At 35.2% G+C, this 21,007-nt stretch overlaps 3 protein-coding genes across 8 annotated transcripts; 1 reads left to right on the top strand and 2 right to left on the bottom strand.

Moving 5' to 3' along the window:
* Positions 1 to 1,917: 1,917 nt before the first annotated feature.
* LOC131000770 (inner membrane protein PPF-1, chloroplastic) lies at positions 1,918 to 12,665 on the bottom strand. Of its 6 annotated transcripts, none has more exons than XM_057926838.1 (13): positions 12,214 to 12,664; positions 11,219 to 11,329; positions 10,909 to 10,983; positions 8,301 to 8,361; positions 7,715 to 7,788; positions 7,510 to 7,614; positions 7,150 to 7,257; positions 6,948 to 7,051; positions 6,355 to 6,504; positions 6,147 to 6,273; positions 5,254 to 5,349; positions 4,520 to 4,575; positions 1,918 to 2,300 (listed from the first exon to the last, which is right to left on the bottom strand). In XM_057926838.1, exons 1-12 carry the CDS (start codon positions 12,526 to 12,528, stop codon positions 4,546 to 4,548), a joined length of 1,356 nt encoding a protein of 451 aa, XP_057782821.1. In that variant the 5' UTR covers positions 12,529 to 12,664; the 3' UTR covers positions 1,918 to 2,300; positions 4,520 to 4,545. The 6 variants fall into 6 exon arrangements, with proteins under 6 accessions (XP_057782821.1, XP_057782822.1, XP_057782823.1 ...); XM_057926839.1 differs by having other exon boundaries at positions 1,918 to 2,294; XM_057926840.1 differs by having other exon boundaries at positions 1,918 to 2,233.
* Positions 3,424 to 4,429, top strand: LOC131000772 (uncharacterized). The gene is made up of 3 exons (XM_057926844.1): positions 3,424 to 3,905; positions 4,033 to 4,100; positions 4,200 to 4,429. The coding sequence occupies exons 1-3, from the start codon at positions 3,647 to 3,649 to the stop codon at positions 4,290 to 4,292; spliced, it is 420 nt and encodes a 139-aa protein (XP_057782827.1). The 5' UTR covers positions 3,424 to 3,646; the 3' UTR covers positions 4,293 to 4,429.
* Positions 12,666 to 13,037: 372 nt separating the features above from the next.
* Positions 13,038 to 17,289, bottom strand: LOC131000771 (uncharacterized). Its single transcript, XM_057926843.1, has 11 exons — positions 17,128 to 17,289; positions 16,861 to 16,945; positions 16,267 to 16,460; positions 15,962 to 16,044; positions 15,201 to 15,246; positions 15,054 to 15,110; positions 14,890 to 14,944; positions 14,691 to 14,791; positions 14,470 to 14,533; positions 14,214 to 14,347; positions 13,038 to 13,358 (listed from the first exon to the last, which is right to left on the bottom strand). Exons 1-11 carry the CDS (start codon positions 17,203 to 17,205, stop codon positions 13,185 to 13,187), a joined length of 1,071 nt encoding a protein of 356 aa, XP_057782826.1. The 5' UTR covers positions 17,206 to 17,289; the 3' UTR covers positions 13,038 to 13,184.
* Positions 17,290 to 21,007: the final 3,718 nt, after the last annotated feature.

Below are 21,007 nucleotides of genomic sequence, written 5' to 3'. Positions count from 1 at the left end.
CCATTTTGATCCTTCCCAATGACCTTGTCCTAGAATGCCTCTCTAGCGTCCCTACCCCACCATCTCTTCTCACCCTTCCGTCTGCCGCCGCTGGGCCTACCTCCTCAACTCCCCCGCCTTTCACCTCCTCCGCCTCCGCCACCATACCCTCTTCCACACCCTCTTCTCTATCTCCATTTCCAACTCCGCCCTCTTCGCGACCGCCCTCCGCTTCCCCGACCCCTCCTGGAAGCTCTCATCCTTCGTTCCCTCCAAAGTGAATGACGGCGGCGCTGCTTTCTCTCTCTTCTCGCATTTCGATTGGTTGGAAAATATACATCATCAATCGGATGGCGATGCTGCGGTGCGACACATGGATAAGGACGCTGGTGCCCAAGGCCGGGATGACCTTTCCGAGGAAGAAGTTTGCCGCCGCCGCGGTCGACGGGAAGATACTCGTATAACGTATAGCACCCTATACTCGACTTGGGTTCATCGAACCCCCCGAAGTTCTTAATTTGGTGCAATTAAACCCTCTACCCTAACGGTCGTTTTTAACACCGTTAGAGCAGTGGGCTTAATTGCACCAAACTAAGAACTTCGGGGATTTAATTGAACTCAAGTCGAGTATAAAGTACTATATGTGATACGAGCCTCTATGTTAGGGGCGTATTTGATACTTACCTTTTTTTATATTCAATAGTAGGATTTCTATAAAAATAATTAAGGGCTTTGGAGTAAATAAGGGATTAGTCTTACTATTTTTATCTATCAAGACTAATCCTTCAAAGTAAACGTCCCTATATGTCACATTATGATTAAAATAAATTTTTAAAAATTAGAAAGAACAGAGTAGCCATGAATGGTTTTACATCAAGAACAAAGAAGTTAATCAACATTGGCAAATCACATATACAGGTCCTTGTACTTTTATGTTTTGTTTCATTAAGTACTACAAATTTTTTATTTTACTAGATCCTTGTAGTTTTATATTTCAAATCATTTGGTCTCCTTTTTAACGAATTGATTTAATCTGTTAATTTTTTCTTTACATCATCATTTTATCTGCACAAAGACTTCTCGAACTATCAAATAAGAAGCTACTTTTTTGTATTCTCATCAATGGCGGAAACACTTTGGAGGCTCAGGAAATTGAACCCCGGCAAAGCGAATTACACAAAGGAAAAAAAAGAAGAAAAATTTATCTCTGCTCATGCGGCTGCTAAGGGGAACAATTAAGTGAGGCGTGAATAAGATTCAATTTTATAGAGTTTCTTGAATCGGAATAGTGTTGGGAAAGATAATTTGATGGTTAATGAAAATTCAAATGTAGTTTGTTATTAAGGCTGCGTTTACTTTGATGGATAAATGTATCCATGGAAAATGATGGATAATACAAATTTATGCCTTTAAATGTCTCCTTCCTTTTTCAACATTTGACACAAAAAGAGATGCTCGTCATTTTTCCTTCCTTATTTTCACTTCAAAGATGGATAATATTATCACATCAAAAATGTCAAATTATCTAGGCAAATTGGTAGTTTATAGAAATGTCAAGCTAAATCACAGAAGAAATATACCATAAAGGTGTGTTCTTTTTTATAGATAATTCTATTATACATGTAGGAAGGATTTTTTAATTTAGAAAATTAGTTGTTATTATCATGTAATTTATGTTTTGTCAAGTATTTTAATTCTAATAAAAAAGTATTGTGTAATGTTAGTTTTTATGTTGTTGAAATAAATTAATTATTCTATAATTAATGTATTGTGTAATGTTAGTATAGCGCTTTATTTACTAATTTTTATAAAAAATATTAAATTAAAAATATGATTGAACATAAATATAATTATATAATTAAAAATATTTACTAATTAGTTGTTACTAATTTTAAATATGATTGAACATAAATATATTATTTATAAATATATATAGTATATGATAATTAAATTGATAAAATAACTTAACAATAGAAAACATAGAATTGAAATATTCTACAATGAAATGTAGAGTCAATTGTTGGAGATGAAAATAAAGAAAATGTACGTTTTAACTCCACAATAGAATGAAGTATACTCTATTGTAGAGTTTCCTTTAGAGATGCTCTAATCCTTTAATTTTATCGAGTTATTTGAGTCGGCCCATGAATTTCAGGCTGGATCGACATTCCTATTTACAGTTAATCAAACTGAGGCTGCCAAAAGTCGCCCGTTTGGGTGAAGTTGATTGTGAAACTCCTCATCTACTCCGTGTCTGTCTTTTAAGGTTTTGCTGTCAGTTGCCACTTTAACAATTTCTTCATATGGAGAAACAGCTACGGCTAGCAAAAAATATTTGGATGGGAATAAATTCTTTGCCTGCTACTAATTTGGGAAGCCATACCAGGAAATTGCAAAAATATCATTTATAGGGATAATTAACTGGGGAAAATATGAATGTGAAGATATACAAAATTCAGATGGAAGTCATATATTATGATCAGAATGTCGCAGTTGTAAGCTATTTTCAGCTTTAGTGAAATTTCATATCAAAAAAGCTGAATGTTGAAAGTCGTTTATAGCCCTATCAAATACAAAAGCTGTTGTCTTCGGACATGAGGAAACATAATTATATTGTTGATCGAGTAATAATTGAATATAAGATTCAATCTTCACTCCAAATCTTTTGTTTTGTCAGTAGCCGTGGAAAGATGAAAGAGTTGAGAAAATAGAAATAGATAAACATAGTGATAGTGTGCATAATGTGGCAGTTGAAAAGAAAAACAAGGGAAACTCAGGCTGGACCCAACCCACATCCATAACAGATTAACAGTAAAATCTGTGGGCTTTTCATCACCTTAGGTTATTAGATGATAATGTCAGCACCGAATTATATGACATCATGTGACCTTCCACAATATGCTGCTAAATAAAAATACAAAAACTTGGGTTGTACCGTACAATCAAATTGACCCGCACCTAAAATAGTGTTATTTATAAGAGGTTCAGGTTAGGATACTAATTCAGATCAGGGTGTGAGTTAGGATCTAAGTGAGGCTGCAACTCGATTATACGGTACACCCGAATCCGATTATACCCAGAAACACCTCAAATAAAAATTGATAGCTTCAAACTTTGTCTGATTGGAGTTCAATATACAGCCGTGCACGAACTCGCAACAACTTAGTAGAATGCACAACAAAATTAAGTTACCCAAATGGATAGTTGTGAAATTAATAATTTGTTAATTCCTGAGCATGGCATGGTTAGAAATAGAAATAAAATTATTCGTGTTGAGAGAGATGGATTAATTGGAGTGGGGTGTGGGTAGGCATACTAACAGCCGACAGTTTTTACTGCAGATACCGACATTGGGCATTGGGCATTGGGGTAGGGATAGGCTCTACTCTATCTCTTACTCCAAAAGGAGGGTTTAGGGCAGATGCCACAAAGATGTTAAAGACAAATTGACATCCCCTTTACTCACACTTATTTAAGTACAAATATATGTAGGTGAAAATTCAAACTCCAACCAACTTGTTTCCTATTAAAATTTAGCCACTACATATATACGTCCAAAAAATAAACATATCCCCCACCTCCACACCATGCAAAACCACTTGATTCAATGATGAAGGGGAAAGACTTCAACTCAAGATTATGATGAGGGTGAAGAAGTCAACTCACAATGAGAACAAACAAACCCCAGATTGCTCATCTTCATCACCCACCACCCATTCTCATTATTCTCTCTGCTTTGTTTATTATAATTACCACACACTCAATCACTACAGAGACCTCACTTCATAATTTCTACTCCTCCTCCATTTTCCCGCACTGCAAACTTAAGATGAAAAGACTACACATTTTATTTCCCTTTCTCCTTCTATCACTCATGCTGGTTGCATTACATGCTACTTCCTCCACATTTCAACAAACAACAACAGGTAAGCTTTTCACACTACCATTCCCATCCAATGCAGGAATCAGATTGAATCAATCGTGGTTTCACCATTTCGGGATCAAAGATTCCAGTTTTTACAAGAGCTACTACCTTTTATATATCTGCTGCAGGACATTTCAAGATCGCGAGTGCTGCATATGACATGGGGAATGCAGGGGGTAACAGTCAGAAAGTTAAGGTAAGCACATAAGCAGAATCATTTTCCTCCAACTCTGATACCTGTTTGCTATGTTAACGTTGATGAAATAGTCAAAAGTGTGGTCATTTCTATGAATAGAGAAACAGAAAAGAGGCCTATGAGCAGAAGCTCCGAAAGACACCATCCGGACCGAGCCCAGTTGGAAATAACCGTCCACCATCAAAGGCTTGACGAAATGCACAACTCTTGTATGTAGGGCAAGTATTTCTTTTTAGTTATTGGGGGTTAGAAATAATTTATCGATCTTATGATCATAGCACTTTGTAATACAATTCAAGTTCTCAGATTATGCAGTTCAGCTTTTTCAAGTGTGTGGCCAATTACTATATAAAGCAGAGTAACTTACTCTAAAAACTGTTCAGAACTTATTCAAGTAGCTGTGAACAGAAACTTCATACCTTCACCTAGAGTTGGTTGACAATTATTATTTGGTCTTAGTGCCAAGAGAATAGTGCTGCAATTGAGGCAGGAACGCTCAGGTTAAAGTTCATGATCGATAGTTAGTTTCAATGAGGCAAGCTCAAAAAAGTACTGGACTAAGCAGGAGCCTTGCAGTATTTGGCTCGAAAGCAAACTCCAAAAGTTTAGTTGCAGAATCGATTATCTATTAAGCTCCAAAAGCATCCTATAATTCATGTCCCCTATGGAACATATTAGATTGCTGTATAATTAGATGCATTCACAAAATTAGAATAGCAAGCAAAAAATCCCGGCGGTGCCTGAGAGGGGATGAAGGATAACAATTTAGAATTCTGGCTTTTAACATTATGATATCGAGGTATAGAAGTTGCATAAACCTAATTGTTACGGAATCTTAGTTCAAAGTGTAATCTTCCTTGGCAAACTGCGGTTTTCTTCCATTCAGATAAGGAAATGAAGTATTATTCATGATTCTTTTGTAATCTGTAACCTCTAACTTCTGATTTACACTACATATACACCTGACAGGCTGTATGACCAGTTCAAATTGCAAGGTATAACCAAAGATTCTCAACCTAACAAAATCTGGTGTTGATGATATCATGGACCTTAAAACTATTCACCGGAAAGAAAATGGCCACTATATATTGATTTGAAATTTCAACAAATATACAAAGTTCATTGTAACTACAAAATTTCATAGGAGTCATACCGCGCGCTTCCGCTTTGATCGCTTACTTCTCCTAGGCCCTGAAGGCACTGGTTTTGCACTACTAGACACATATGCCTCTTCAAGAGCTTCCTTGTCCTGATATAGTAACCAAATGGCATTCTTAAGTTAATTCATCATTCAAAAGATAACAGGGATAGATGGATAAGTAAGTCATAACATGATGCTAGAAATGGACGCTATCTCTAATGATATAAGTTTATTTGAATACTCACTAAAATATGATGCCTCCACTGTAAGACTTTAAAAGCTTTCCACACACATATAAATACTTTCTCTCTTATGAAAAGGAAATATTAATGTTTAAGATGAAAGATGAGAAAAGGTAAAATTATACAACTTGGGCTGAAAGAGTGGTGTTTGAAAACTAGAGCTAGAGGTATTACTTCATTATTTAACGATGATAATTTGAAGTAAATTCCTATATTAAGAAATGGAAAATTATTGATGGACGTTAGAATCAAGTTGCACACGTGGAGCATTTTTATTAGAAAAGTTCCTTATCCTTCTCTCTAAAAGAAAAAAGGTGAGACACAGTATATATCAGGTGCATAATCAAGAATGATGTGCAAGAAGGTTATCCCTTACTACTGAAACTGCAAGCATGGAATCTTGAGGAGAATTAAAGAACTAGTAGACTAGTAGATGGTGATGGTTTTATTAAAACTCTCTACCCAGAAAGATGCTAGAAGGGGGAACAAAGCATCTTGGACCCGTCCCCCTGTAGAGCAACTGTTAGATGTTCGGGGAACATAAAAATGTAGCACAGACTTCTTTTCCAAGCAAAATCAAGTTGCGGAACACTTTGACACTACAATACAACTCATACAGAAATTCAGCAGTTTTTCTCGTGTGAACAATGAGCTAAAATCTACCTTCGGTTCAGTATCATTGTCTGTGTCATCTTCAGACTCAGGATCAGCTGGATCTGAAGCCTGGACATCATCTGCAGGCAGAGCACTAAGCTTTTGCTTCTTCTCTTCCTCTTTAAGCTGCTTGAATCTGTTTCAGAAATAATTCTAGTTATGGTCTGAAGGGCATTGAAAAAGCAAATAGCAAAAATCATTTGAATGACAACCCCACCTTTCGCCTGTTCGTTCCGGCTGAGCACCTGACCGTTTTGCACGTCCTGCACTGATTATCCCACTGGCGTTCTCAGCCACAGCAGGCTTTGCACCTCCCAATTTGCGTAGCCATACTTGCTGTGCTGTGCTAAGCACATTATTTGTGAACCTAAATGATTGAATTTAGTGGTTAGCTTTAAGTTTTACAGTACATAAAATGTCACTCATACAGTATTCAAAGAGATTACGCATAACAATTGCTTTTATGATTGTTTGATAAGACCATAACTACAGTTTTGACTAACCAAACTTAGAGCACAATCCTTGCTGATAAATATTACAGAATACCTTATTGCAGACTAAATTACTTTGTTAGTCTTATTTCCCCCTCAATTTCACCTGCATCCTCAAAATTGCCATTTTAGTTACTCATTCTACAATTTATCAAGCATATATTATGAAATAATACTGTGGATGTTTTAGAATTTTAATTGCCTAGATAAAGATTAAGGATAGGTCTTAGCATGCATTACAGTCAAACTTTCAATGCTAGATATACAATTCAGAAGAAATACACCCCATGAAATATAACTAAAACATAATGAAAATTACCAGTATATTGACAATCCAGATGGAACAGACAACGAAAAGTAGCCAATCATGAGGGGGAGAAACTTTAATACAAGAAGCGTGTTCTTTTGATTTGGATCATCTGTCTACCAGAAGAGGATTAAGATATCAGTGCAATGTGGCAAGATGAATGATTCAGCAGAGAGAGAGAGAGAGAGAGAGAGAGAACTATGTGGAAACTTACTTGTGGAGGCTTCATTATTTCCATCGAGACAAACTGTGATACAACTAGAAGAACAGGTAAAACAAGGTAAGCTGCAGTGTCATGCCAACCAAGTGGAGGATGTCCATCCTGCAAAATGCACAATGGAGAATGCATGTCAACCATTTATACCACAAACACCGTAATAATTCATATTCCTCTGATCAATAGAATTCAGGAAAAATAAACAATGACGATGAGACCAACTAAACTTTTATCCCATTATGTGGGTTTCAGCTAGGATCCTGTATTCCTAACATGGTTCATTGAGATACATGCATTTAAGTATAGCATATCTTTTGCAATTTTCTCTAATTCTTGTTAGCGCTAAATTTCAATTACCACAAATGGGAACAGCCAGGAAATTCCTGCTCCACTTTGTCGAGCAGCTATTGTTGTGGGACCTCCCAAAGAAGGAATCCAAAAGAACCCTTCGGTCAGCAATCCCTGTTTAGCATCAAGGTAAAACAAGAAAAATGAAGACAGTCATCATGACAGACCAAGTGACAGTAAATATGGCAACGCTATCAACCAGTTTCTTGTTTACCTCATTTGCCACATTTGAAAGAGCTTGATATAAACCTATCCAGACTGGTATTGTAGCCAAGGTTGGCAAACATCCTGGTGATAGTTATAATATAGGGAAAACAAACAATCAGTCCGAAACTATCTTGAGTAGCCCAAAACATAAAAGCAATAACGAGATGCACATCTAGAATGGAACAGTTTTTGCGGAATATCAGAACTACAGAAAATTACATTATCTATCTAGGATTGCAGAAAATTGCAGCACAACTAGAAATGACAAGATAATCTGCCATGCCCATGTGAATATGGCTGGATAGGATTATTGAAACAAAGTAGGACTAAACTACCTTCATCACAAATTATACTTCCAAACAACCTCAATGACCACACCAGTTAAGGGGAAAACAACCATTTTTCTACTGGATCCATAAGAAAAAATAAATTGATTGGCTTTGGGAGATTAAGAATGCCCATGAATGGTCGGGAGGGAAACTGTTTGTACCCAAAATGCCATAGAGTTGTATATATCAGTCAAATATGCAGCATCAAGCTAATAAAAAAATATAAAATAGAAGGAAAATTAAATTGATAGATAGAAACTATACCTGCTAGAGGATTGACCCCTGCCTGTTTGTATAGACGAGAAGTTTCGAGTTGTATTCTTTCCTGAAAATTTTACTACATTACATTGTAGTTTGACAAGGCAAGGTGGCAAGTGGCAAGAATCCATAGTAATTATTTTTCTCAATGACTCAAAATATAAACAGAAGAGTCCAGACATCAAAGCAAGATTGATTACAGTTCTTAATCTAAACCACAGCCAACCTCATGATTGGCCTCTCAGCAGATTAGAAACCAATCTATATCTATATATACATAAAAGGGGAATCCTTTGCAAAAATAGTAAGTACTCCCTCCGTCCCATTACAAATGTCTCACTTTCCATAATGGAATGTCCCATCACATATGTCTCATTCTTTTTTTGGCAATATATTCTCTCTCTATACCTAATATTTAAACAATTTCCACCAACCCACTTTATCTACTTTCTACATATTTCTTAATCTCTATGCCCAAAAGTAATGAGACATTTGTAATGGGACGGAGGGAGTAATATTTTTCCGCTCAAATCAGCTTACTATTTTTTGAAAATAACTTTTTTTTTTGTTCTTCAATTCGTCTACTCCATCTCCAGATCATACAAATAATTTTTATTGTATTTTTTTCTATTACCCCAATTAAAGTATTGGTTCATTTTTATCTCTTAAATATTTTATAGGTGTTAGTTATATGGATTTTATATATATGACCATATTATATAATTTCTTTTTGAATGAAATAAATAGTAACATAATTTTGGTCATTTAATTATGTTGTTGATAATGTTGTAATTATTACCTCATGTTTGATATTCCCTATGTCCTCTAAATAACTTCCTACGAGGGAGGAGCACGGATTTTAGGACATTTGTTGAGTGTATTGGAAATGGTGAAAAAATGTTATAATTAGTATTGAAAGTGATGAAAAAATATTATGATTAGTATTGGGAGTAGTGAAAATGTGAAAAGTAAGAATAAAAAGGCTAATATTAGTAGTGGGGTAGTGTCCCAAAATGGATAGGAAGTTATTTGAATAACGGCCCAAGAAGGAAAGATAGGAAATTATTTGGGGGATGGAGGGATTATATTTTTTGTCCAATCTTATTTTTTGTATGATAAAATATTATAAAATTTATAACAACATAAAATGTATATCTATAAACTACTTGAACGGGTTTTGGTGAAATACATGATCATTCACACATATCGGTAGATACAGGAATATTTAATTTTTTGAATGTGTGTTGTGAATTTTTGAAATGTACTCCCTCCGTCCCGCCCAAGATGCTACATATTCCTTTTCGGGCCGTCCCAACGAAGATGATACATTTCTATATTTGGCAAAAATAAGAAATTTTAAACACTTGATTAACACTAATTAAGTATTTCTTTATTACATTCTCTCTCCTACTTTATCACTTTATTACCTTCTCTTTCTTACTTTATCACTTTATTACTTTCTCTCTCCTACTTTATCACTTTATTATTACACACTTAAAACATTAATCTACAACTCCTTAAATCTCGTGCCGAAAAGTAAATGTAGCGTTTTGGCCGGGACGGAGGAAGTATTAGATTTCCATTTTTTTCTTCTCGCAATGACATAACTATTATTTTCTCACAATATTTTAACTATATAAATAATGTGAATCTAAATATCATTTGTATTTACATAAATTGACGAAGTAGTTCTAAAATATTTTTTCAAGTTAAAAACTACTCACTCCATCCACAAAAAAGAAGTACTAGTATTTTTGTCATTTTGATTCGTCCGATAAGTGTAGTATTTTTATTTTGGTACACATACCTTTATAATTTTAACCCTATTCAAATTCAATATTTACAAAAAACTTATCTAACCAACAATTTAAAAATTGCCTAACAAATCAACTTTGGTGGGTCTCTTTCTCCATTTTATACACATCTCCCAACCATTTATTAAAACTAGTGCCCTCCCAAACCACACCACACTTTTGGTGGACGGAAGAAGTATAAAATATATATTGGTTCAATATATGAGCACAATTAAAATAATACTTTAACAATTAAATCAATACCAGAATATTGTTTTTTTACAATTCATAAATTTTCAAACTATATAAAACAGTATTGGTCAGGTTTAAATCTAGTATTTGCAAACTTTTCCACCCTCAGTGATAAAATGAATAGAAAGGCTGAGAACCGAAACTTGATTACATGCAAACAATATTGGTCTGGTTTAAATTGCACACAAAACATTGTAACAGGACGAGAGTAAATCCATCCATTAGCGATGTTCAAGACAATTCTATATATGCACTAATTACAATATGTTCTGCAAGTGTAATTCTGCGAAAAATCACCTTATTCAAAAATGAACTAATACAGAACTCAGTTAATGATTCCCATGTGAAAAGATTCTTCAAGAATATGAATTAAATGAATCCTCCAATCCCATCAAAAACTGCTATTTTGTGTTTTTGTTCACTTCTCACCATTGTGATGGTTAAGACTTGAGGTTATTAATGAACTCAAAGCACAGATATTCAAGTTGACAATTACGATTTACAAAAAAAACATGAATAATAGTAATAGTAGTAGTAATTGATTGGGAAAAAACAGTTAAGACGCTCACCTGATTTCCAGCATATCTTTGCTGAATTGCTTTGATCTTTGGTTGAAGATTCTGCATTGCTAGTGTGGACTCAACCTTACATAGAAAGAAATGCACATTACATTACAGATATTATCTAGCAAGTAAAATATATTTATCAAAAGGAATTAACCATCAAGAAGGATAATATGAAGAACAGGTGATAATTATACAAAAAACTTGAGCAATTCTGCCTTGATAAAGAAAATAAACTAGCAAGCTGGCAAGGGAAATATTAGTTCCATATAGAACATGCCTCGTATTACAAATAGTTGCCGAAGAAATATATTACCTGTTGCTTGGTCAAAGGTAGTGTGGCAACTTTAACAAAAACGGTGAGCAATATTATGGCAAACCCATATGCGTATGGAACATGAACAGTTGCAAGCCCATCCTTAAGTACCTGACACAATAAAAGCCAGTTGTTAACCAAAAATGCTAATGAATAGAAAAGCCTTGTTCGAATGCTAATCAATGTTTATCACAATCAAACGTATATATTCCTTAGGATAAGTCCTTGCACGACATCATTTTCCTAATTTACTCTCTTTCTGAAAGTCAAAATCATTTTTATCTGTAGAACTAACTCATTTGCACCTCATCATCCTTTATACATAAAAAGATTTCAAGTCATAAAATAAATAATAAGGACCTTCAAGTATGATCTCAGGATGCACAGAAAAACTGAAACAGCACAACACCATTTGAAAAAGTAAAAAAAAAAAAGTACTAGTATCACTTGAAGACAAATAAAAAGCAGTTCACATTTCACACAATGAAAACAAAATTATTGATTTCTTCCGTAATTTCTCCAGATGTTGCCAAGTTATCAATATGATTTCCTCTTCATATGTCCAAGCTAAGTTTAAAGAAAACATCATGTGGATGCGACTATTGCTTGTGAAACTCTAGCCATGTAATGACCTCATGTGACTTGAAGAAGCACAGTTTAATAAATATCTAAACGTGCCCTTTATATAAATAGTGCGTGGAACTAGGAAGAGAATGACCTTAGAGATAATTCTTAAGCTTGAACTAATACAGCAAAAGGTCTCAATAGTTTTTCCCTCTTCTGTTTAGGATTTGCACCGTAATTCAGTAATACTACAACAGCCATTTCCATTACCTTAGGAGACGACTAAAAGTCCCTCATTATGTTCAGGGTGGGTGTAAATCTACCTGTTCTGCAGCCTTCCATTCTAACTCAACCTTTTCCTTAAGCATTCTAACTTCCACAGTTAACAGACTATCTGGCTTAACTCAGTGAACTTGTAAACGATCCTTTACCTTGAGCACAACTTCCATGGCGTCCGAAATAAATCCGAACCACCCTCCGCTCTTCTGGGCGGCAGTAGCAGCAGAGTCGGACGGCCCAGCGCCACCGTCCACGGCGACGGCAGCATCAGCAAGCGTGTAGAGCAAGCTCTCAGCTCTCTGAAGAATCGCACCGAAATGAACAGCGTGATCGATAGGCGGCAGCTGGTGGAGGCTGAACTTCACTCCAGTGCTGATGCGCCTGCTGGAGGGAACAAGCCCATGGCGGGAAAGCGAGGGCAGGCGAGTTCCGAAGAAAGACGGGGAGGAAATCAGGGTCCTCGCCATGGAGAATATGGAGAGGTCACGGAAATTGAGTTTCCCCCAAATTTAGTTTTTGTGAAGAAGAAGAGTTTTTCGGGTCACGAAAGGATATGTTTTGGGGGCCAACAAAATTGTGGAGGACGGATGGGGTAGGCGTTGGCGCAAGTGTTATCCTTTTGATTTTTAGGCCGAGGCTGTTTCGGTCTTTTCTTCACAAAACTAGTTGAGTGCTGGGGTGTAATTCTATTTAATCGTTTGTGGAATCATACTTAATATACGTTCCACCACTTACAGCCATCCACTTATAAAATTCAACTTTTATGTAAGTTGGATAAATAATTCGCTCATGAAATAAATCATCAAAAGATTCAAAACCCACCATTCAAGAATTAGAAAATACATAAAATTCGCAAGTATATATGAAGATTTTTTGAAGTAATATCTGTAACAGATTCTAAAATTTTCTGCCAAGGAATTACTAGGTGAAATGTAAGAATTCATAATACATAAATGATCTACTGCTACAGCTTAAATTGTCTCAACGGAAACTATTTCATTACAGAAACATATTTTACAGAATACAACTCTTCTCCAAAGGAATCAACGGATTTAAATGAAAGGTTACCGTTACACAATAGCAACCCTTCCACACAAGTTCCAAACGTATGTATGCATCTAGTTTATGATCGTCTTGGTTTTATCAGGTTTTCCCATCTAGAAAATATCAATCTCAACACAGAATAGAACACAGCTTGTATACAAGAAACTACAAAGTTCCAACATGACGAGGGCCAGTACCACGGATACAGCAAGCGGAAAAACAGACTTATTAGATGCCGAGGGTATCTGCCAACCTGTAATATAGCAAAAAACCAGAGGCATCAAATAACAGAAAGAAGCAGATAATCTTGATTTTCAGCACATAAAAGAGACAGTGGCATGCTTTCACTTGATAAATAGATAGAATCAAGGTTCAAAAGTAGATCTGAAGGACAAGGAAGCATGTCATAGGTTTAGGACTACCATAGCAGCACTCCACGTGAGGGATCAGGTTCTAGAGCACAATAAAAAAAAAGGAGCAGTTATTATGTAAGCAAGTGACAATAGTGATGAACTCAGATACAATACTAGCTGTTGTTGCTCCAATCCTTCTTTCTTCCCCACCCTCCGTATTGATAAAATCTCAAAATTCCTACCCACATACAACAAGGCTTCTCTGTTTTTAGCTGGAGATTGTGGCCTCAAATAATTGTAAATCTTCAAGCAGCGATCAGATACGACATACCAGTCTCCTGGAGGATGCGCTAGAATAATCCTTGTAGCTCTAGTCAAGGAAAATATTCACGAGGGATTCTACATAGAAGGACTTGTCTATTTCATGATTCTATGAGATCAGAAAATATAAAAGAATCATGCGCCTATAGATGAAGGTCACCCTAGGGTAAATTGCATAACTAGGTCACTAAATTTTATGTATTAAACAATTCATACCTGATGATTCCAAAAACTGCATACTTATCTCTCCCAAGACAAGATAACCTTATTTCAAAGTCTCAAATATCATACAAATTTAAAAGATCGAGCCGGAATCAGAGTATCCTAAATGGCATTGCTTAATGAAAGAAACAAAAAAGGTGAGAGAGTGATGCATCCGGACGCTGCAAGAAACACATATACATCATCAACTAGCAGGAATTCAATTCACTCACAGGGAAGAGAAAATCTAAAGCGTCCCATGCAGCATGACGAACAGCTCTTGTTGGATACATAGGGCCACCGGGAGATGTGAAGCTATAGAGACAAGTTTTTAATTTTGTACTAGTTGCCATTCTAAGTTCTACACCTGCAGAGGTTATAAATAACTTCCAGCATTAGCAGACATGAGGCTGTCACATCTAACAGATCCGGAACAATTATTCAATCAATTTACAATGACATCATCAATTAGATATGAAACTTATGTACCTTGGAGAACTTTTATTTGAGAGAGGTAGTGCAGAAGTACAGGCTCCACCTTTAACTTCTGAAGCTGATAAAAGAAACATAAATTTAACTCAAAATGGAAAATAGTAAGCAATTTGGTATCATAATCAAGATAATGATTACAGTTAACTATGGACATATCTTCCTCTACTTAAAGTTAATTATTTTCCAGTTAAACCTCAAAAATGTCTGTGATTAGTTACCTGATCAGCTAGTTCAGTGATAAATATATCTGGGGCGCCACCAACCAAGAAAGCATTGGGGTAATCAGGAAACTGCTTCAAAAAGCTTTCAAGCTTGTCAACTATAAAGCGCACAATCAAGTCCTGTTTAAGAAATGACGAAAATGGAACCTACAACTCAAAACAGGCGTATTTGCTAAATGCTAAAAGATCTACAAACCTGCATTGTAGAAAAAAATGAATCTTGACAGGAGAAGAAACAGGTTTCGCTGAGCCTATTGATAATCAAAACACAAAAAGTTAATTGTGCATTTAATGAATCAATACAAGCTTGTACTAAAAAACAAATAATAGAATTGAAAGATGTAAGACTAAATTCTAGACCTGTATGGGGAGTTTCGTCAATCTCTCTGATTGTATAGCTACTTCCTCAAGGAGATACTGCAATCATTGAAAGTGTAAGATCCTCAAGTATGGCATAGAGGTTTATATGTAATAAAAGCTAATTAACAGCTTTGACAATAAGCTGACCTTAAATAGACTCTGGAAACGGCGTGTATTTGTTTGGATGTCAATCCTGCATTTATGCATGCAGTTATTAAGAAAAGTTCCTCTATGAAATTTATAAGGGGCATAGTCAAAGGAAACAAAGAGGCATTCAGGTCAACGGCTGCCCTTATCTCTCTTGGATTTTCTTCTCTTATTTCTTTTGGTGGGGATGGTGAGTTGGAAAGACTTCACACACGATACATGCAAATCTTATATGATGTGGGTAAACCAACCCCAGTCTCAAAAAATACAAGGAAAGATCAACCATGAATAATAAGGAAAATTTTGCTCACCAATCTAGGTGGCGAGCTACATTAGGCATTCTTATTCCTACCACATGTCCTGATAGCTCCTCAACAAAAGAGCTATAAGAAGATTTCACTAAGTTTCACGTGTGAGAACAGAGGGACTCAAAACGGAGGCATGACACTGCATAGTTCATCACCATACACATGAGGGGGCATTTTTGTTCCTTTCTCTCCTCATCTCTTATGTTCTTATGATAGGTCTTTGATTTTGCAATAATAGTAGTATAGTGCACCAAGCACAATATGGAGTGCCTCATATACAAATTTGCTATTTGCATGGAAATGGAAAATGTGGAGTAAGATCATTTCACTACATCCATGATGAAGCTAAAGGATGGTATCGACTGAAATGGTATTGCAATCTACACAATCACTTACACAATCCACTTGAATATGGTGACTCCGTTTAAATCATTATATGTAAAAGTTCCTTACCAGAAGACATTTGTAGCACCTTGGACAAGAGCGGAGGAGTATCGCAATAGGACCTCAGGATTATCAAGCTGAACCTCAAACAGCTGCAGTATGAAGTGTGTGTTAAGATACTGAAAAGAACAAAGAAATAATCGATAGGAAAAGCAGTAACTGGTATAGGGTAAAGTTTCTATAAAATTGATATGAAGCAGACAAATGACATATCATAGATAAATTGATAGAGAGAACTACATTCAGAGCAACACTATGAGGGATACTTATACCTCTATCTACACACTTACACCACTGCCACGTAAGGTACTTACCCATTTGTGGAACAGCAGAGCGAAAATATTAGATGCAAATGACTGGCTCCAAAGTTGCACAATCAAATCAAGGATTGATTTCCCACTCTCAGGCATGCTAATGAAATGATCAGAAAGCACGTCATAAAAGCATAAAGGGCCTCCATACCCATCATCAGCCACAGAAATGGCACCGTCCTCACCAAAAATTATATCTGTTTCAATAAAGAGCGGAGAACTATATCACGCCATAGAACCACTACTCAAAAGCACTATCAGGAGAAGCTGCTGATCTTCTATTGAACCATGTGGTTGAATATAAGATTAAACCAATAACACACTTGAGCCTGAAATAGAAATTAGTTCGAGAGTACGACAAATCTCCATGGATGCAAGCGTTGCTTTAGGTAAATGCTTCTTCACAAACAGTTACTAATCTATTTAATGCCAAAAGATCCTATCCACCACCAATTGTCATCAACTGAAAAAGAGTTGTTACATTCGGATAAATTATTTCAGCCTGCAATGTTTATGCATCTCTCACCCCGCGGTCCCCCACCCGCCAGAAAAGAAGAAGAAATCCAGAAACATGTGCCACAATAATAACTGAATCACCTTTTGCACGATCATCTACTTCGAGAGCTACGTCCGCAAACAACTCTTGCAACAAATTTCGCCTCTGCGTTGCCGAAGCTAACGCCTATCAATAGCCAAAGAAAAAACATCAATCGCTGGAAACCACTGCCAATTCATAATACTATATGCACATTCGATAAGATTCAAAAGGACCGAAAGGGGCAAAATCCTCGAAACAGAAAAAAGGATATAGAAACAAATAACAACCGAATTCACACATTATCATTCAGATTGGAGAGTACGTACACGTTGAAGCTTCTTCTCAATCTCAACGGCGAGCGCGTTGAGATAAGCGGAGCCGCGAGCCGTTGACGCCGGTGGCATTCTGATCGCGCCGATCGCTTACCGATCATTTGAGAAGGAAAAATAATTTTGCTGCCTGAATAGGCGCGTGTATATATAGGTTGAACACACAAATTTTACGGCATCGTCATGATTTAACTGCGTGGATGGTGATGGATGGGTCGGGTAAGAATACACCAGACCCGAAATACAGGTACCCGTATTCGAATTTAGTTGATTTTTGTTACGCAATTCAATTTGAGCGGTAGTTACAACTTACACGTAGAATTGTTTGGATTTAATGGATCCATTATATTGGTAAATGGTAATCATAATATTGCAAAAAAAAAAAAAAAAAAATGCTAAACAGCCACATTGTGGCTATCCATAATTTACTTAAGTAGAAAATAATTTAATTTATTTAACTTATTTTTAAAAATAAAAATAAGATTTAGTTATTTTATCATATTCTCTACATTATAGTATTTTTTTTGCAATTTTTTGATAATTTTTTTATTTTTATTAAAAAATAAATAAAAATGTAAAAAAGATTTAAAAAAATAAGTACAATGTAGAGAATATAATAAAATAACTAAATCTTATTTTTATTTAAAAAAAATTAAATAAATCAAGATTATCCTTATTATATTAGTGTGTGAGTGCCCACAATGTGGCTGCATAAATTTATTGAAAAAAAAATGCTTATCTATTTCAATTTTTTCATATCTTTTGACGAAAAATAAACATCTAAGTTTCATCAACATATCCTAATTCATGTCTCAAAATTTCGAACTTTTACATTTCAAAACTCATAATTCACATTAATAAGTTTCAAAATAAAAAATGACTAACATAACAAAAATATATAATAAAATCACAACACAAAATTAAAATTGCAAAAAGAAAAAATCAATCTACTACAAATTAATAAATACATATATCAATTATAATAATTATTTGAATATTATGGGTATTATGGAGTATATTCGATATTTAAAAATTCATAAACCTTTATCTATTAATCGTTTCATTAATTAATAAATGTGATTAACATATATTCGAATACTAAATAGTTGCGAATCAATTACTAATTATCCGACTGTCCGATACCGTATTATCTATCAATGATTCAATATTATCCAACTTTGGGGTAAATCAACGTAGCTTGTTCCCGAAAGAGGGTGTGAAAAATTTTATTCCTAAAAATTATCTACTTTTATTATGAATGGTGAGTCAGCAAAGGTGCCGAAACGCAATTAATAATCATTTAAATTGGATAGCGTGGCCGCAAGAGAATATGGGGTCAGTGCATGATAACCACGTGTCCCAGTCCCACAAACCAATGAAATTTTGCAACAATCAATTTTACTAAGCTGAACTCTAATAGAAAAATACTATTACCTCCCTCAACAAAAAAAAAAAAAGAAAATCATAAAATAAAATAATAAATAATTAAGTGTGTTGTGAATAAAAAATAAATTTTACTTTAAAAATAATATTAATAATAACAATTAATTATAAGATTAAATAGCAAATACACCCCCTAACATTACTTAACGTTATGTTTTATCCAATTAAACCCCTAACTTTTACAAATTAGGATAAATAGGTCCTTAACGTTCACAAATTGGGGCAAATAAATTTCTCTGTCTAAAAAGTAAAAAGTGAATGTTAAAGACCTGTTTACCCCAATATATGAATATTAGGGACCTATTTGGGACTCAATTCAAAGATGGATTGCATTCAGACGGTCAGACCAGGTAATGTTGCCCAACATTTTGTCTCTTTTTCTCACCTGGGACGTGGAAAGAAAAGTAGGAAGATTCTCAAGGCATTATGGATAGCTATTGTTTGGCTCTTGTGGAAAAAGAGGAACGAGAGTAGGTTTGATGGTGGAGTTTGGGAGGTTAGTCGAATGGTGCTTGAGGTAAAAGGCAAATTGTGGAGTTGGATTAAAACCTTCAATTTGGGTGTTGTTGAGGTCGATTTCGGTGTGTGGTGTTCTCATGAATTTTATTTGTCATCTTGTATCAAAATCTAGGTACCTCTGGTACCGCTTTGGTTTCTAATAAATTTTCCTTCTTTTCTGATCAAAAAAAAAAGGGACCTATTTGATTTTCAGTGTAAACGTTATGATGCGTTTTTGTTACTTAATCATACATTTTCCTTTTTTTTAAATCTTATTTTATGATTTTAATTTCATATTATATTTCTATATTTCTTTTTCTAAATTCTTGATTTCATATCATATTTAGGTGTTATCTACTAAGTACAATAATAATTGAGATATTATGAGTATTTTAGTCTATTTAGGTATAAAATGTACCATATATTTATAAAAATGTGTATTTTTATATAGATTTAATGGGTCTGGGCATATTTAATTTTCTCTCAAAAATAAATCCAACAACGATTTGGATGTCCAAGCTTTGCGAAATGAACTTTAGCGAACTCCAAATATAACGAGCAAAAGTGATTGATAATGCCTATAATATAAGATTAAATGGATATTGTGAAGTAACGACTTTAAACGTTAACAAAAGATTTGAATTTATTGAGTAATAAAATTGTCAGAATATTGGTTGTGGGTATGTATAAAGTAAAAATCCGTCTATTTATAGGAATTCTAAACTAAAAGGATATAACGAAAGTCTTTTCAATTTTACTAGAGGTGCAAATTCGTCCATTCAGGTCTGTCATGCTTTATATTTAGTAGGGCTGTAAATGAACAGAGCTACTCGCGAGCTATTCGAGATTCGGCTTAAAAAAAGCTCGTTCCGAGCTCGATTCGATAATAAACGAGCCGAGCTCGAGCCTGATTTCGAGCTCGAAATTTTTATCGAGCCGAGCTCGAGCCTGACATTGCTCGGCTCGTTGAGCTCGCAAACATGTTCGAATTCGATTGTTCGCGAACATGTTCGCTAGCCTGTTCACAAACCTTCAGTCGAGCCTTCAATCGAGTTAGTACACGAGCCTTAAACGAGTCGAACTCGAATAACATATTAATTAAGAAGATTTTCTTAAATTTATAACAAATTTGAGCTTGAACATCATATATACGAACATCTAACGAGCCGAGCTCGAGCTCAAACTCGAATTCGACATTATCGAGCATCACCCGAGCCGAACTCGAACCGAGCTCGAGCTTAGTATGTGGGTGACGAGCCGAGCTCGATCATCAAGATAAAAGCTCGAATCGAGCTCGAGCCGAGCTCGAACACCCGAATACTTAAACGAGCCGAGCTCGAGCCTGCTTGTATTCGGCTCGGCTCGGCTCGTTTACAGCCCTAATATTTAGGGGTAATTTCGTCTATTCGGACTTTACATGTATGGACATAATGGACTTAGTTTTTATCATCGATCCACCCCTCAAAGGAAAAAAGATAATATCATTCACATCAAATGCTATAAACTAAAATTAGTTGAAAATAAACTATAAATTATAAATAATCCTAAAAATTAAGATTAGTATATCATACATGACGTTAAGTATGATACACATAAAAAATCTAAACATTAAGATTAATAACTCATATATAAGGTCAAGTATAGTACACATCAAAAATCCAAAAAATTAAAATATGCAATCTAGTAATATATGGATTCAATGCATATGCAAATCCATTGATTTAAGTCTTAAGAGCAAATATAGAGGGGCTCAAGCGGGCACTTGGCGAGTCCCTCAGCAATGTCGTGTCCCTTTGCTCGAACGAGAGCTCTATTTTTAGAGTCAGGCGCGAAGTAAAAATGTGGTGCATATCCTGTGAACGCGCCAGTTAAAAAATTCTGAAATTTGTTTCTTTTTTATCTAATTTTTCTTATGAATACTTTTTGCTTTCATTAA

This window comes from Salvia miltiorrhiza, chromosome 8, assembly GCF_028751815.1.
Source record: "Salvia miltiorrhiza cultivar Shanhuang (shh) chromosome 8, IMPLAD_Smil_shh, whole genome shotgun sequence".
NCBI lineage: Eukaryota > Viridiplantae > Streptophyta > Magnoliopsida > Lamiales > Lamiaceae > Salvia > Salvia miltiorrhiza.
The sequence above is the reverse complement of the archived record's forward strand: the minus strand, read 5'-3'. Positions and strand labels throughout refer to the sequence as shown.